At 36.8% G+C, this 16,100-nt stretch overlaps 1 protein-coding gene across 2 annotated transcripts in view; it reads left to right on the top strand.

Moving 5' to 3' along the window:
• thada (THADA armadillo repeat containing) overlaps nt 1-16,100 on the top strand; it is a 109,755-nt gene that overhangs the window by 20,340 nt on the left and 73,315 nt on the right. For both annotated transcript variants that reach the window (XM_028007547.1, XM_028007549.1), the window contains exons 22-26: nt 5,751-5,860; nt 8,473-8,605; nt 11,642-11,764; nt 11,836-11,958; nt 12,656-12,747. In XM_028007547.1, coding sequence (XP_027863348.1) covers nt 5,751-5,860; nt 8,473-8,605; nt 11,642-11,764; nt 11,836-11,958; nt 12,656-12,747 — 581 coding nt within the window. The remainder of the gene's footprint in view (nt 1-5,750; nt 5,861-8,472; nt 8,606-11,641; nt 11,765-11,835; nt 11,959-12,655; nt 12,748-16,100) is intronic.

The following is a 16,100-nucleotide window of genomic DNA, read 5'->3' as shown; positions in this document are numbered from 1 at the left end:
ATATAATCTCTACAACAAAGATGCTTATTGTTTTTAATTTGTTTTTTTAGGTTATTCAATCATCAGATTGGTGTAAAGTGCATCTTCCAACACAATACACTTTTATTTATAAAGCACTTTAAAACAACACTGTTTGCCCAAATGCTATACACTAAAGCTAATAAAACAGACATCAGTTATTTATGTAACTTCTTTAAAAAAATGTGAACTGTGGATGCTAACATTAGCATTGGGATGTTTTGCTGCTGCAACATGTTTAGCGTCGAGATGCTAGGGTTCAGTAATACGCTAATTTCTTAAATGCAAAAATAGTCTTTTCCAGAGTTCAATTAGATCATTTTCTAAACCAAAAATTAACCCTCAGTAAGCCAAGAAAAGCAGCTTTGTCGTTTATTATTGTTTGTTGTTTTTGTTGGTACCAGAAACAAGCGAATGTAAAGTAAGTAGGTGATTAATTGCGATACAAATTTTAATGCGTTAAAATCTATGTAATTAATTATTCAAAATTGATGCATTAAAGTTCCGACTCTAAATTTTCCAAAGATGCTCCTCATTTACTTAAATTTATCCAACTATAAATAAACCGACCAAAAGATACGACGGAGCGTTTTTTGGAGGCGCCAGCTCTGCTTTGCCACTTTGTTTTTCGTTCAAAAATATCTCCATTTTCTAAAACATCCTGTCCGTTGAGTCGTCTCCTCTGGACCGGAGTGAAGCCGCAGCAGCATAAACTAAAATAAAAACGAGATGCTGGTTTTCAGACTGATTCAGACTGATTGTTTAGTTTAGTGTTTGTGGTCCATTTATTGACCTTTTTCATCCATGCATGGTCCATTTCATGACCTGCTCTGGGCTGAGTTGCGATTTATGTGTCCTTGTGTGCAGCAGACCACCAACACTGTGATTCATCTGGTTCTGGTGGAGAGGAATACTTTTAGTTTGGTTAAAATCTATTAATATATTTATAAAATATTTTCTTTAAATAAAAAAATATCGAATTATGTAAAAAAATAAACTGAATATTTTGCTAAATTAAAAATATTTTCTATAGTGTATTAAAAAAAGAAAATATATTTAAAAATATTTTTCTTTAAATAAAAAATATTAAATTTTGTTATATAAAAAAATTAAATATTTTATAAAAATCTTGAGTTTATTACAGATTTTTTTTAATTTATTACAGAACGTTTGTCAAATATTGCTAATATACAGTTTTGAGAGGCTAAAAAAGTACAAATATTCCTGAAAATAAAATTAAATAAGTTTAGTTGGGATATTTGTCCTAGTCTAAAATTGAATGATTTTAGTTATAGTTGCTTTAAGCTGGTTTTAATTATCGGACCGTATTCAGACCAGAACCGTTTCTTCTGTAGCAGAATCTTCAGACGTTTTTGTAACAGAGGAAATTTGCTATTTAGGTTTCTGCCAGCGCGCCGAGCTGTACATGTAATTAGACTCAGGGAAGCATCTTTCTCTCTCTCTCTCTCTCCACATGGATTTTTTTTTCTGGGAAACATTTGCAAACAGGAAGTTGATGTCTAAATAAAACCCTCGCTGTTCCCTCCCTCCTGCCCCCCCACGCCCTGCACAGGAAGCCTGTACGGCCCTTTTTAACGGTTACACAGACGGGAACCTTTGGAGGGGGAAGGCTTTAAATAGGCTCGGCCCAGCTCGGCACCGCAGCGGTCTGGGCTCCGGCGGTCGCCAGTCATCTAACGGTGACTGTTGCTGCCATTTTTACCCCCGGTGAGGTCAGTCCTGTCCTGGAGCCCGTCGTGATAAGTCATTGGGGCTTGGTTCTGCTGCGGTCCGCTCTGTCCGGTTGAGGGTCAGTCGGGTTGACTGACCCGCCGTAAGGCAGATTAAAAGATCGGACTAAGGCTGTTTAAGCCCTACGTATTTTCTTGGTTTCATCTGTTGCTTCATCTTCAGATGTTTTACGAGTAAAACGGGTTTTTGTGTTTCCTGTTCTGGTTTTTCACACACAGATGCTTGAAATCCTTTCAATTATATGTTTTCAAGGTTTGGAAAGTGCTTGACATCCAAACAGCAAAGTGTAGTAATAAAGTGCAGTCTAATGTTTGAGTAAAAGTCTAAATTTGGGAAAAAATACATTATTTACAGTTGAAACAAACTATTTTCATACACCTGTTAAAAAGACACAGACATGATTTTTTTCACACCATCTGAAGTTAAATCAGGCAATTTTTTTTCTTATTTTAGGTAAATAAGAATGAATAAAATTATTTCTATTTGCTAAATGCCAGAAAAGTTAACGAGAATTTTTTTTAGACATATTTTTATTTATTGTGTTTTAAGCATTTAATTTGAGCAGGAAAGTCATTCACCTTAAAGTGGAAATATTATGCAAAATTCACACTGTGCATGTTTTTGTACTTCTGTTTGGGTCTCTACAGCTTTACCGCTTTTACCGGTAAAGCTGCATACACCGTTTTACGGCTGTATGCCCTGTACAATGGCTGCTGGAAAAGACAAGTGTTTTGTTGCCATCCAGAAACCACTTGCTGCATTCTTGTTGCTTGTGCAGGAGGCTCCACTTCTGCTATTCAAAGATGTACTGTTGTACAATTGCGCTTCTGTTTGCAGCTATTTTCATGTCTGAGTGTAAATGTTGAGTTGCGTGGTCAGCAGCTGATTATTTTGATTTAACAGCTGATGGGCAGAACTGACCAGACTAAGATCTCACTATTTAAGAATGAATATGTGCAAAAAATGTAATGAACAGGTTTTGTATAAATTGTAGATCTATCCTAACCTATTTCAGGAAGCATAATAGGTCACCTTTAACATGATTTGTTTGGATTGTTTTAATGTAAATCATAATTCCATCCATTTTCTAACACCCTTGTCCCTAGCGGGGTCTGGAGGGGTGCTGGTGCCTATCTCCAGCTAACGTTCCAGGCGATCATATAAATTACATTTATTATTCCTAATGGCTCAATAACTCACTGAAATAAAGATTGGCTTATATTTTATAAGGTTTTTGTTAAATTAGTGTTTTGTTTTAAACCATAAAACGTTCAGGTTACCTCATCCCTGCAGTAATAGTTCATTCTTATTGTTTTAGTCTCCAAAGTGTGATTCTTGAAAGGTCAGAAAACCTGAAAATGCTGGAGTTTTACTGTGGGAACAGAGCCCTGCAGTCCATATCGGGCGCTGTTTGTGCCTCCGGGCTGTGCCACCCCTCCCCGTGCCCTCCGTGCCACCCTTGACTAAGCCGGGCCTGGCCGCTGCTCCGGTGGTGGTGATACCGCAGCCTTAATGACAGGGAGCCGGAGCGCTGCGTCCGCCTCGCCCTGCCGCCTCACCTGCAGCACGCTCAACAGTTTGCACACTGCCACAGAAACGGCCCGGCGCGTCTCTGCGTGTGTATAGTTAGAACGCCGTCGGTAACACTATTACTAACTGGATGGTTTTACTGACAGTGGCCATTATGCGGATGTCTCAGCGTCCTTATTTCAGCACACTTGTCACGCTACTGACATGCCACTCTCACAGCTCGATGTGCGAAGGCCACAAAGGAGTTATAAAACAGATTTTTTTATTGTTTACATCACACATTTGGTGTAAAACGTAGAATTTGTGACCGATGGTTGGAGTGTCGGGACATTTCAGTCTTGGAGCACCTGTTCGTCGTAAGCTGACCCACATCCACATCAAGTGCGTCCGCTCTGTTTTATGAGGTTTTATTCTGGTCTCTGGGTTACACACATGTAATTACCCTTTTAGTTCTGGTTAGACACCTCTAACGTACAGTCAGGGTAAACAGAAAACACTTATCAGGACTCGACTTTCGTCAGTCGCTCTGTGCCTCAGCGTGGCGGTCGCTCTCTGGTCGCTGCGGAGGAATTTTGGACCGCTGCTCTTTCAGGAGCGTTTCCACCGCAGCGCTTCGGCCGGGCTGAGCAGATAAACCCTGACTCAGATAGATCAGCAGCGGAGAAGCAAAGGTTCAGGTCAGCGTGAAGAATGATGCTTAAAGCTGCATTATATAACAATAAATCAGTTAATTAAATTAGGGCGTCTTTTTTTCTTCTTTTTCCTTTTTTCTGCATTATTCTTCTCATCCCATGTAGTTCCTGTATGCAACACAACAAACTCCGCTTGGTGGAAATAATTTATAAACTAGTATTTAATTATGTCTTTATTCCCCTTTTTATAAACAATAATTTATTGAATTGTTATTATTATCATTGTCATTATTATTACCTGATTGTTTTAATTGCTCCACAATCTGATGTCATTCAGATCACTTGAATGTTTTACACACACACAGTTAATATTCATTCATTAATACAAATTTTTTTCTGTTTGTCTTTTTCTTTTTTACTAATACAATGTTCTGCTCCGTGTATTTTGTTCTCAGGTGTAAAATAAATTTCTATATTGATAAAAAAAAAAAATAGAGAATAAATTTTAAACTCAGAAAAAACTTTTAGACACATTTTATTTGCTTTGTGGCTACATAATGTGGATAAATCACATAAAACAAATGTTTATTTGTTTTTCTGTAACGATAAGCTGTTTTTCCACCACTAGAACAGCTGCAGCAATAAAGCAATCTTTTGAGCTTGTATGTGCTGTGCATGGGAGTGGGTAAGTGGCGCATACATGAGCTGATTGACAGCACCAAGGCCCTCCTACTGGCTCTGACTGTTTGATTTTGACTGGTATCTGTGTATTTCTGCAGATGGCAGTAGAACCACAGAGAAGAGGCAGAAGAACTTGATCTTTTTCACAGATTATCTGTCAGAAAATATTGAGTTTTATCAAATAAAATAAAACAAACATTCTTATTAAAGCTGCATACTGCACCTTTAGGACCAGCGCTCTCCGATTCATGAACGGCTCATTTATCAACCTCTGCAGAACTTGCTGATATGAATATGAAGCAATTAAATAATTTAAAACAAAGCATACATTCAGACCATGAAGGAAAGTGCCCATTTATTTCTATTTCTTTAAAAAAAAAGGAAGTGATAGCAAATTGTCCCAGACGATAAATTGTTGCAGAAGTTATTGCGATAAACAATAATATTGTTTTGAATCAATAAACTTTAAATTCTGATGAACATTTGATAAATTTTAAACATCCAAAGTAAATAAAAAACAGAAATGACAAATAAGATTATTTAGTCTAGTCATAAACAGAATTATCCTTTAATACAGGGTCTAGCTGAGACTAAAGGACCAGACTGAAGACTTTTGTCATCCAGTTTTTGGTGGAAACAGAGAAAGAAAAGAGAAAAACAATGAATCATGCCAAAGGAAATTGAGCTCGTTTTCATTTAATCTCATATAATTAATTAATTTATTGTTTATCGCAACATATTTAACTCTAATACTTGTAAATAAAGTTAATTGTCACCTAATTAATGAATCTGAGTTTTTTAAATTTGAATTTATATCCAGATGTGAAGGTTATTTTAGTAATTGATTGTCCTTTAGATTATTCTGATGATTAATCAGATAAAAATGTAAATTATAATTTCTTAAATTTTCATAGAAATAAGAAAAAACCCTAATAATTCAATCATCCAGAAGAACGTAGAACTTTTTTCTCTTTGGTAGAAACAGAGAAAAGAGAAAAAATCAGGCAAATGGAAATGATAGTTTGTTTTACTTTACCTTGTGACTGATTGATTGATTGATTGATTGGCTGACAGGAAGCTGTGAAACCATGACACCAGCAGCTGCTGCTCCTCTCATCCCGGTTCTCTCTCCTCCAGGTGGAAGGAGTCGGTTTGTACTTCCGCCAGCAGCTCCTGCAGTCCCGCCATCGAGGCGCCTTTGAACTGGCCTACGTGGGCTTCGTACGGCTCACCGACACGCTCTGCAGGTGTGTGTGTGTGGGGGCGTGTGTGTGTGTGTGTTTATACTCAGGCCAACAGAGGCTGAAAGGTAACACTCCTGAGCAGCTGTGGGCAGTAATTAGCAAGTGGATGAGTTCAGAAGTGTTTGCACAATTTAAATCCTACTTTTCTTTTCCTGATGTTAAAACTCAGACTCAACACATTTATCTATATCTGTAAATTTATATGCATAAGTCTTTACAGCATTCCAAAAACGCCACATTTCTGGTGGTTTCACATTCATTCACAAGCCTGCTGATGGTGTCTAATGGTTGCTATGGAAACTTGCTGGGTATCCTAAGACTTTTCCTTTTACTTCTAATGTCTACATCCTGATTATGTGTAAATATTCACACACTTTATACTTTTCCAGATGCTGTTTTGACCAGAAAAAGCAACTAGTTCCACAGGCAGATTATTTAATTTACAACATGGGAAAAATGTCATTTTTTAAAGTGAAAAAATCATCAATATTAAGTGATAATTTACTTAAAACAAACTCCTATTTATTGCTGAAAAGTTACTGATAAGTCAGTTTTGTCTTATTTCAAGTGAGATATTTGCACTATAAACTAGGCTAAAAGTAACTGATAAGATTTTGTGTTTTTGCAGTGCATTTATGAATATTTAACACTTTGGATGGAGCAGCTTGTCAGGAAATAAGCAATTTCAACTTAGGAATCAAGTATATTCTATTCTATGTTGTACTCTGATTAACTTAACCATGTCACATTCGGATTTTATAAAACCGATTCTTTTTTTCTTAATGTCGGGTTTTCCCCCGACTAAATAAAAGGACTGAAATTAAAGGTTGGGTTTGTCTGAAATGTCTCAGTGTGAGATTATGCTGCTGCAATAAAACTCGGGTTTATTACGAAGCGGTGTACCAACAAGCATGGCGGACGCTGCATGAGTAATTCCTGCATTAGCATGAATGATGGTCAGCGTTCCTGTTTTCCTGTGGCAGCGCTCCAAGCCGATGCTGCGGCAGGTGACGGGCCGCTCCACCGCCGCAGCGCCGTTCGCTTTGAACCACCCAGCAAAGTGCTCAGCAAAGCGTCCTCCTGTTTTGTTGTTCTGCGGAAACCCTCCCTCCTTCTCTCTCCTCCTTCTCTTTCTGTTTTATAATCGGGGGCGACATTCTGGTGGTTGTGAAGGATGCAGGGAGTGTGTGTTTGCTCTGCTCTGTGTGGATGGTATGCAGACCGTGCGTTGCGTTACAGGGTGTTGATTGCGGGGTGCCTGACCGCAGGCCTTTGATGCTCTGTCTTTGCTGCGTTCCTCTGTGTTTTCACTCCCTCTCTGCGCTCTTCTTCCGTCCTTATTCACTTTCTCCTTTTTCCTTTTTTTTTTGCACTTTTAGCTGCAGCAGATTCCCAAATTGTTGCTCTCGAAACTCCTCCAAATAAAACGTTTTACAGAGATGCCACTTTTGTTCCTCATGTTGATTTGGACAATATGGCTGAACAACATACCGCATTTTCTGGAGTATAAGGCACACTTTAATTTAATCAGAAAACAACAGTAAAACCACTCCTTTAGTGAATTAATATGGATTACCGTATTTTCCCTGACTATAGAGCGCACCATACTATAAGCCACACCTACAAATTTTTGGAAAAAAACTGGAAACGTACATATATAAGCCGCACCGGGCTGTAAGCCGCTGGTATCGCCTCCGCTCTCGGTTTTCTGCAGCAGAGGGCAGCGTTCTAATAAATTTGTTGGAGACGGAGGGCCCTCCGTCTCCAACGCCGAACCGTGGTTTCGTTCACGCCAAGCTTATGTGCAGCGGCTCTATTTTCCTCCTGTACTGCCAGATCGATAGCCCTCAACTTAAAAGCTGCATCATATGAGTTTGAAGAAATTTCTCCGTCGTGCCTGCTGCTAGCATGTGCTTGTTCTAAATGAAAATTAGCACTTTCTTTGATTTCCAAGTTTGACTTCCAATGATTCACTTCCTGCTAAAGAACCCCCTGGTGGTTGAAGAAAAATCCACAGAAAAGCCGCACCGGAACATAAGCCGCCTGATTCAAAGCGTAGGAAAAAAGTAGCGGCTTATAGTCCGAAAAATACGGTAATTCTGGTTATGCTTACAAAATCCCAGAGCGATTTTGCGTGGCACACAGTCAAAATGTTTTAGTTTCATTACATTACGGCCACCGTAGCCAGGAGGGTCGTGGAGCAATACGTTCTGTACTTTGCTTTTGTAACCCTTCTGTGTTCGTCTCGGGTCCAGTAGGTCGACTTCACGACAGACACATTCAGGTTCACCGTATTTATTCTAAGAGGAAATCTAGTTGTTGGTTAACATCAGTTTCTTTTGTTACTCTATACTGTTTGTTTTATATATACCAATTGGTGAATAAAAATACTAAAAATAAAACAATTAAATGTATAGGTGAAGATAATATACAAATATATGATTAATTGATAATAAATAGTTTTTATTTCTTTTTATCTTAGTTATCTGAAATGCTGCCAAACTGCTTTTGTGACCTTTCCTTTTTTATCCTCAGTTTTCACTAAATGTCATTTATTTATTTAGCAGTACATGAATGAATTCTGGATCATTTTCCTACTGTTTTTGTGTTTTAAGGAGCGGCAGTCGGAACTTGCAGCAGCTTCCGTCCCACTGGCTTTCCGAGGTTCTGGAAGAGGTCAAATCCAGCGACCCGACGTCGAAGCTGTGTGCCACACGGCGAAGTGCGGGAATACCGTTCTACATCCAGGTAGACGTTACGAAACGCTTAGAAAGAGTCCGAAGGGTGCTTGAGATCCTTGGAAGTCGCGCTGATGATTTTAAAGAAGTTTCTGCTTTAGAAATAAACCCATTGAGAGCGCAGCGAGACTCAGAACCAGCAGGTGAACAGAACATTCCTGTTGTTATAACGGAGATCGTTCTTCCTGGCAAAGCTTGACACAAGGAGTTTGGTTAGCAATTTTTAGGTAATGATAACAAGAAAGTACACCCATTTTTTCATTTTTGCAATTTGCATATATGTACATAATAAAAATAATCTGAACTTCTACTGTAAATTTATTTAAATATTTTTTAATATAAAGAGCGTTTTCTTCTTCTACTAAAAAGATTTCTGGAGATTTCCTTGTTGCGTGATTGAGCTTATTTAACCAGGACCTCCTGTTAGATTAAAGTTCCCTAAAAAAACACACTTAGAGACACAAATATTATAAAACATTTGAAAAAAAGTCAACTTTTTATTTTGATAAATCTCTACCATGAATACTCTACCAAAGAATTTTTCCACATCAGGAAATTTGTTGACATTTTCAAGAAGCACCATTTTATTTCTATTTTTAGGTTTTACAATTAGTAAAAACCTAAAACTTTTGCACTTTCTTCCATGAAATGTTATATATCTCAGTGTATATGTTGAAGAGCTACTTAGTCTCCAATAAAGCTGAAATGATTAATCAGATTAATTGGGACGAATCGATTAATTGAATAATTGTCAACTAATTTTGTAATTTATTATTCGTTGTATGGAACATGCAGACTCAAAACAGACCACAGTCAGAGCAATAATTAGGCAAAAACATTTTATTGCATTTATACAAATATTTTATTATTTACAAACATAATGAATTGTTTGCTTATTTGCATCTTTTCTGTATTTATAATATTGAATAAAAATGCTTAAATTTGCAAAATCTGATGCTTTTTTTATCCAATTACTTATTAGAATAATCAATAGATCATTCTTATAACTAAAATAATTGCTACTTAGTTTTTAATACATTCTCGTGTATTGATATTTATTTTTGTTTGTATAATTGGTATAAATATGTTAAAGAAAACCAATGTATGTTATCTGATAGGGATGCAACTAACCATTAATTTAATAACCGATTATTCTATTGATTATTCGGATAATTAATCGATTAATTGGACAAAAATGTCACCTTCTACAGATTTTTTATTTAACCACTTAATCTTTTTAGATGCAATGTTACAAATACATTAAAAATATGCAAATAAAAAAATAATTTTTAAAAAAACTAAAAATATTTTTTATTTACCTAAAAGCCAATTTCTTTTAGTCTAATAAATGGGCTAAAATGCAACAACACAGAATTACTTTAGTGATTTGAACCGGCTAATTATAATAAAAGGAGTTTTGGGTGAAATATTTACAATCAACACTTCCCTTCCCTTCTTCCTTCCTTCTTTTTTTCCTTCCTTCCTCCCTTCTTTCTATCCTACTTTCTTTCTATTCTACTTTCCTTCCTTTCTTTCTTCCTTCCTTCTTTCTATCCTACTTTCTTTCTATCCTACCTACCTACCTAGTTACCTACCTTGTTACTTACTTACTTACTGAAATTAAACTATTAATCATTTACTTTAATAAGCTTCTATTTCTTGCTGTTTTGCTTCCTTCCAGCTGTCCTGAGACGTTTCCACTGGAATCTAGAATCATTTTCTTGTTAACTTGTTTTAGTGTTTTTGCAGTGAGGCCCGGCCCGGTCCGGCCGGCTCCCATCTCTGTGAGATAACTCTCTGCTCCCATCAGAAATGATGTAATGCAGTCAGAGTATCAGTGCCTCTTCATGTGAATGAAGCGCAGCTGGAGTTGAGATCAGAGCCATAAAACAGGCAACAAACAGCCTCGTTCTGCATTAGTGAGGATTCTCAGTCATCCAGGTCCCTCCCACTGTCACTGGCTGGATGGAAAACGGCTCTCGCTCCTTTGCTTCTCGCTCCAATGACTCGATTTCACAACTTTTTCACATTTAATTCAGCTGAAAAACAGCCAACACTGTCAAGGAGGAAACAGAAAAGAAGAGAAACAAGCAGCTTTAACCCGTTTGGACAAAAAGGTGCTTCTTTGAACAGGTTACCGTAGCTCTGTGGTCTGTACAAAACATGTTCATTAAATTTTTTTCATAAAATCATTCTTAGATAATGAGATTTTAATCTGTTTTAAGATGTCTTGTCACTTTAAATCCAAATAATCTGTTGCTAGCCACGCGAAAATGGCTGCAAATAGATGCACAATTATACAACTGTACATCTTTGAAAAGCAAAAGTGGAGCCTCCTGTACAACCAACAAGAATCCAGCAAGTGGTTTCTGGATTTTAAGTCATTAACAACAAAACTCTTGTACTTTCCAGCAGCTATTGTACAGTGCATAAAACCAGCAAAAGGAAACAAGCAATCGAACAGAAATATCTAACACATTGATTCTAGGAATGGATAATAAAAACTTATCATTATATACGCGTTTTGTATCAGTCGATATCGATAATTATTGATTAGATTTTTGGTGGTGTGATCTTTCCAGTTTTCTCTGATTTCTGTTATTTTTTTATTTTTAAGCAGTTAAGAGAAAACTGAAACTGCTGCAAGCTATTCAACAAGTTGTTGCTAGGTAACCATAGTTGAGGGAGAACTTAAAAGTGCTTGTTACCTAGCAAGTTGTTGCTAGGTAACCAAATATTGAGAGTTATTTGATTCCACCAACCTAGCTTAGCTGGCTGTGAAAGGTTGAGTGGCTAAAGTTTTCCCTCTGCCTACATCTCCCAGAATGCTGTGCGGTTCTGGATTGGAGTTCAGTGAATGATATATATATTGAATATTTTATCAGATGTATTATCTATCAATATTGATCGTGTGATCCTTTGTAAACTCTCTTCAAACTGTGGCTCGAGGAGGCAAATGTCAGGTCAACTCTCTGTTTCAGGTCAGTCACGCTTTAATTTTGCGGTTTCTAAACGATCCCTCCGTTACCTTCGCGTTCCCCTGCAGGCGCTGCTCTCCTCGGAGCCGAAGGCGTCCAGCTGCAGCCTGCTGAAGGCGACCATGAGGCAGCTGATCACTCTGGCCTCGCCGGCAGCTGACAGGAACAACGACGCCTCCACCGTGCCTCAGGTTGGACCCTCTCACTCACAGATTTAAACTTTTCTGATGTGGTTTTCAAACATGCGTTTCCCTCACCACAGGTGCATGCTCTGAACATCCTCAGAGCTCTGTACAGAGACACTCGTCTGGGGGAAAACATCATTCCCTTCGTCTCAGACGGGATGCAAGCTGCTGTGCTGGGATTTACCTCTCCTGTGTGGGCAGTAAGTCTAAATCTGAAGCTTTTACTTAATAAAAAGCAACATTAAGGTCTTATTACTGACAGACCGCTGCATCCTAGATGCACAAAGGAGCGTAATAGGAGATCCTTTCCCCCAACAGCTCTCAACAAATGTTTACATTTTTCAAATTTATTGGTATTTATTGATTCCCTCATTAAACAAACTGTGTATTAAAGCTAACGATTTCAACAATACGGATAGTTTTGGGAGATTTTAAAAATCATTCAGTTTCATTTATAGTTAAAATGATAAATGAAAATTCTCATCATGGCAAGAAATTTATCCTGATAAACTATACGATGCATGCAGTTATTATTATTGTTGTTATTGTTAATCTTGTTTTTAACATTTTAAGAACTTTTTTCATGTGAACCTGTAAGATGCTGCTGTCACACATGAATTTCACTGAAGATTCACTGTACATCTTAGAAAAACAGTGTCTTCAGTCATTGCAATACAGACTGCTACAGGAGGTCATTCCATCACTATCTGCAATAACTCTGAAAAATTTTGAATTTATATGAGTTACAGCAACATTTAATTTCCCTTTGCGATCAATAAACTATTTTTAATTGAATTATTTCCATTTCTAAATTTAGTGAAGTTCAAGAATGCTTCTTTTAAAACATTTTCCTGAATCTTGTTTCCCAGCTCCTCTCTTCTTCTGTTTGTTTTCCAGGTGAGGAACTCCTCCACGCTCCTCTTCAGCACTCTGATCACGAGGATCTTTGGCGTGAAGAGAGGGAAAGACGAACACTCAAAGAAGAACAGGTCTGCTGCTTCTCCCTCTCTCTTTAATTACTCTACTGAGTTTTAGGTTTGAAGCGTACTGCAGACATCCAATAGGAAAATAGTAAAAGAATAATTTCCAGGACTTTACCAGCATGAATGTCAAAAAAATGTGATAAATCCGTTCAACTTTGAAAGCATTTTAAAAAAAATTAAAGTAAGTTGCAGAATAAGCATCGCCACCGAGCGGCGCTGTTGTAACGCCGCCCTGACTGATGATTGGCTTTTGCACAGATTCAGATTTCAAGTTTGCTGCAGGAATGATGAAGCAGAAAAAGGGAAGTTGAAATGATATGAGGAGTAATCACTCTTTAAATAGTCACATAAATATTATACAGTCTGCACGAGATGATAAATGTCACTTTTATTCTATATTTTTCAACATTTTTCAATAATTGGACTGTCTCCTAAACCGAGTGTGTTCAAAGTGGGGTCTGCGGGCCATTTGTGGCGCCTGGCGTGATGTTTTTGCGGCCCCCTAACCACAATTCAAGGATAAATTAGAAAAAAAAATAAGACTTTTAAACCAAAATCTATTTTAAAAAATGTTAGATACAACACAAAGTTATCATCTTGTCCAAGCTTCCTGGTTCCCTTCTTTTGTCATGGTAACTAGGACCACATAAGCTCATCGACTTGTACTTTAAAGTAAAGCCTGGTGCTCCCAAATCTGCTTTTACTTCCTGTATTAAAACTTGGCTGAGGTGCTTTCAGATGAAGAGTGACCTAGATCCTGTTTTTACTGCTGAGAACAGATAAAATGGTTTTCCAGTTTTCTTTAATCGAGCCCAAAATAATAGACAAACTGGGCTGCAATTCATTTAACAAGGAAAACGTTCAAAAACATTTGAAGAGTTGGATGAACAATCTCATTCCTACAAAAAAAGCCTGATTATTTGTTTAATTAAAATAGTTAATGCTTATTTTATTGTTGAGTGGGTAAAAAAAACTAACATTTTTGGTGATTTGTTTTTTTTGACTAGTGAAAACTTTTGAGCTGGCGATTTCGGCCCAAAACTTTGGAAATCATAAAAGATGTGGGTGGATCTCTGTGTTTTTTCTTTTTTAAAATTTTAAATGTGAGCCTACACTAAGACTTGCTGTCAAAAACATCAGGTGACACAGTTAGCCGTGGCTACGATGTATACATCACAATCTATAAGTATCGCACGCTCAAAATGAGTTTCCATGTGTAAGCAGTCGTCTTGTTTATGAGTTAAACCCTCGTTGTTTTGGTTGAATCCATATTGGCTCTGCTTTGGAGAATTGTTTGAAAGATTGCGGACTGCTTTTTAAGGTTTTCGGAAGAATCCTGCCTCACAGCACCTTGTCAAACAACAGCTCAAGTGTTTGGATAAAAGCGAATTGAAATAGAAGGCAGGCATGGCTTCAAGTGTTTTTCCCACATGCATTTATATATTTTGCAATCATCATGTCCAGCTGAAGTGCAGGGTAGTTGAGAAGCTGAGCTGCAGCAACATGATTTGGCTTGAGGGTAATTTTATTGTCTCCTTTTTATTGTCTCCTGAAAAATTGACTAAAAATGATTGAAATTATGATAGAGCTTTATTTATTAAAACAAACAAACACAAAAACGTTTGATTTAATTCAAAACTGAAAAGCTGCTCATTAAAATCAGCAAAAAATTAAAATATTCTCATTGGTGTGTTTTAAACTTCTGTTAGTTCAAGTGTTAATCTGCAGTGAAAACAACAAAACATGGAGATTTCATTTTAGTAAAACTTTAAATTATTGCTAAAATAGTAAAAGCTCAAAGCTTCTACTGCTCCCACTGTCTCTTTAAATATTACAATAACTTGAAATCACAACCGCTACGTATGACTTCATTTATTTTGTATTATTATTTAAGTATTTTTGAATTAAATACAATTTCTCAGTTTATAAACACTGACAGGTCTACTACTATGAACGATAGTGTCATTAAATCCTGCTTAAAATAAGATCTAAAAGGTCTTGTGCAAATATTAAAGATTAGAAAAGCAGGTTTACAATGTTAGTGGTGCTGTTGTTTAAGACGGGGTTTAAAAAGCCTGTTTGCAGTTATGATGGAGACCAATCTGTTGTAGGTTAGCATTGTTCCCTCACTGCGATTCTCCACAGAAGATCAGAGTAAGACATTGGGCATTTCTCAGAGTAAACTCTCCTGCGGAAAACACATTCGGGTCTTTTCTGTTTTATAGCACCTGTTAAAAACCAGCTGTAACTCCAGTTTTGATCCAGCACTGGAACTACTTTGATAAAACGACCCTATTAGCGAGTAACTTGGGTAAACAATGTGGTGTGTGCTGTTTAATGTGATGGTAAAATGCTAAAGTTTGGTGTTAATGTTACTAAGTATTACAGCTCTTCAGCATCTTCATATTAATATAATAACATAACAGTATTACCCTTGTTATAGCAAAATCAGCTAACCATCACTAAGCTTTAGTTTAATAAGGATGACTGATCTAGTATTTAACATTAGCTTGATTCGTATTTTAGCTTTATCACATTTAGCATGCTAACTGGTGGTAAAATTGAGCTTTGGGTTGCCTTGTTTTTATTAAAATGACTAATTCTATTTAGAAACAGAGTCACTATAAATTATCCTTTTACAACATTACAGTTAATTGTGTTAGTTTTCTGTTTAACATTTAGCTAAATTCTTTGTCACACCTAACATGCTGGCTGTTGCCAAAATAAAGGCTCAGAGAAGCTAGCTGGTTGATATTTTTGATCTGTCATGTAATTTTGATTTAGAAACATTAGCGTTGCTCAATACTAAGGTGAGTATTTAAAAACTTCTCTATATACTTTAGCATATTGCTTTGTCACAGTTAGCATGCTAGCTATTGGTCAAACGAAGCTTCTTAGTTAGCTTGGGAGACATGTTATTTTGTTTCTATGTAAGAACAGACTCTGTATTAGCCTTGTACAATTGTAAAGCAGCTTTTATTAAGTTTCTGTATAATCTGTAGCATATTTCTTTGTCACAATTAGCATGCTAGCTGTTGGTAGAATGAAGTCTTGCAGAAAGTTAGCATGGTTTAAATTTTAATATATCTGCTACCTCATTTCTATTTAGTAAGAGAGACCCTGTAAATTGGGTTTCTTGCAACATCAGCAATGGGGTTTATTAATTTTTGTGTAACTTTTAGCTCATTACTTTGGCATGAGTTGGCATGAGTCTCCTGCCTCACAGGAGAGTTAGCTTGGCTGATATTGATAAATCTATTTTTTTGTAGGTTTTTGTTAACATAGACCATGAAGTTGTCCTTGAAAAACATTTGTGAGTATTGATTGATCAAATTAAATGTTAATTTCTAGTTGCCATA

This window comes from Xiphophorus couchianus, chromosome 22 (assembly GCF_001444195.1).
Source record: "Xiphophorus couchianus chromosome 22, X_couchianus-1.0, whole genome shotgun sequence".
Lineage (NCBI taxonomy): Eukaryota > Metazoa > Chordata > Actinopteri > Cyprinodontiformes > Poeciliidae > Xiphophorus > Xiphophorus couchianus.
Note: the sequence above shows the minus strand (reverse complement) of the source record. Positions and strands in the feature narration are given on the sequence as shown.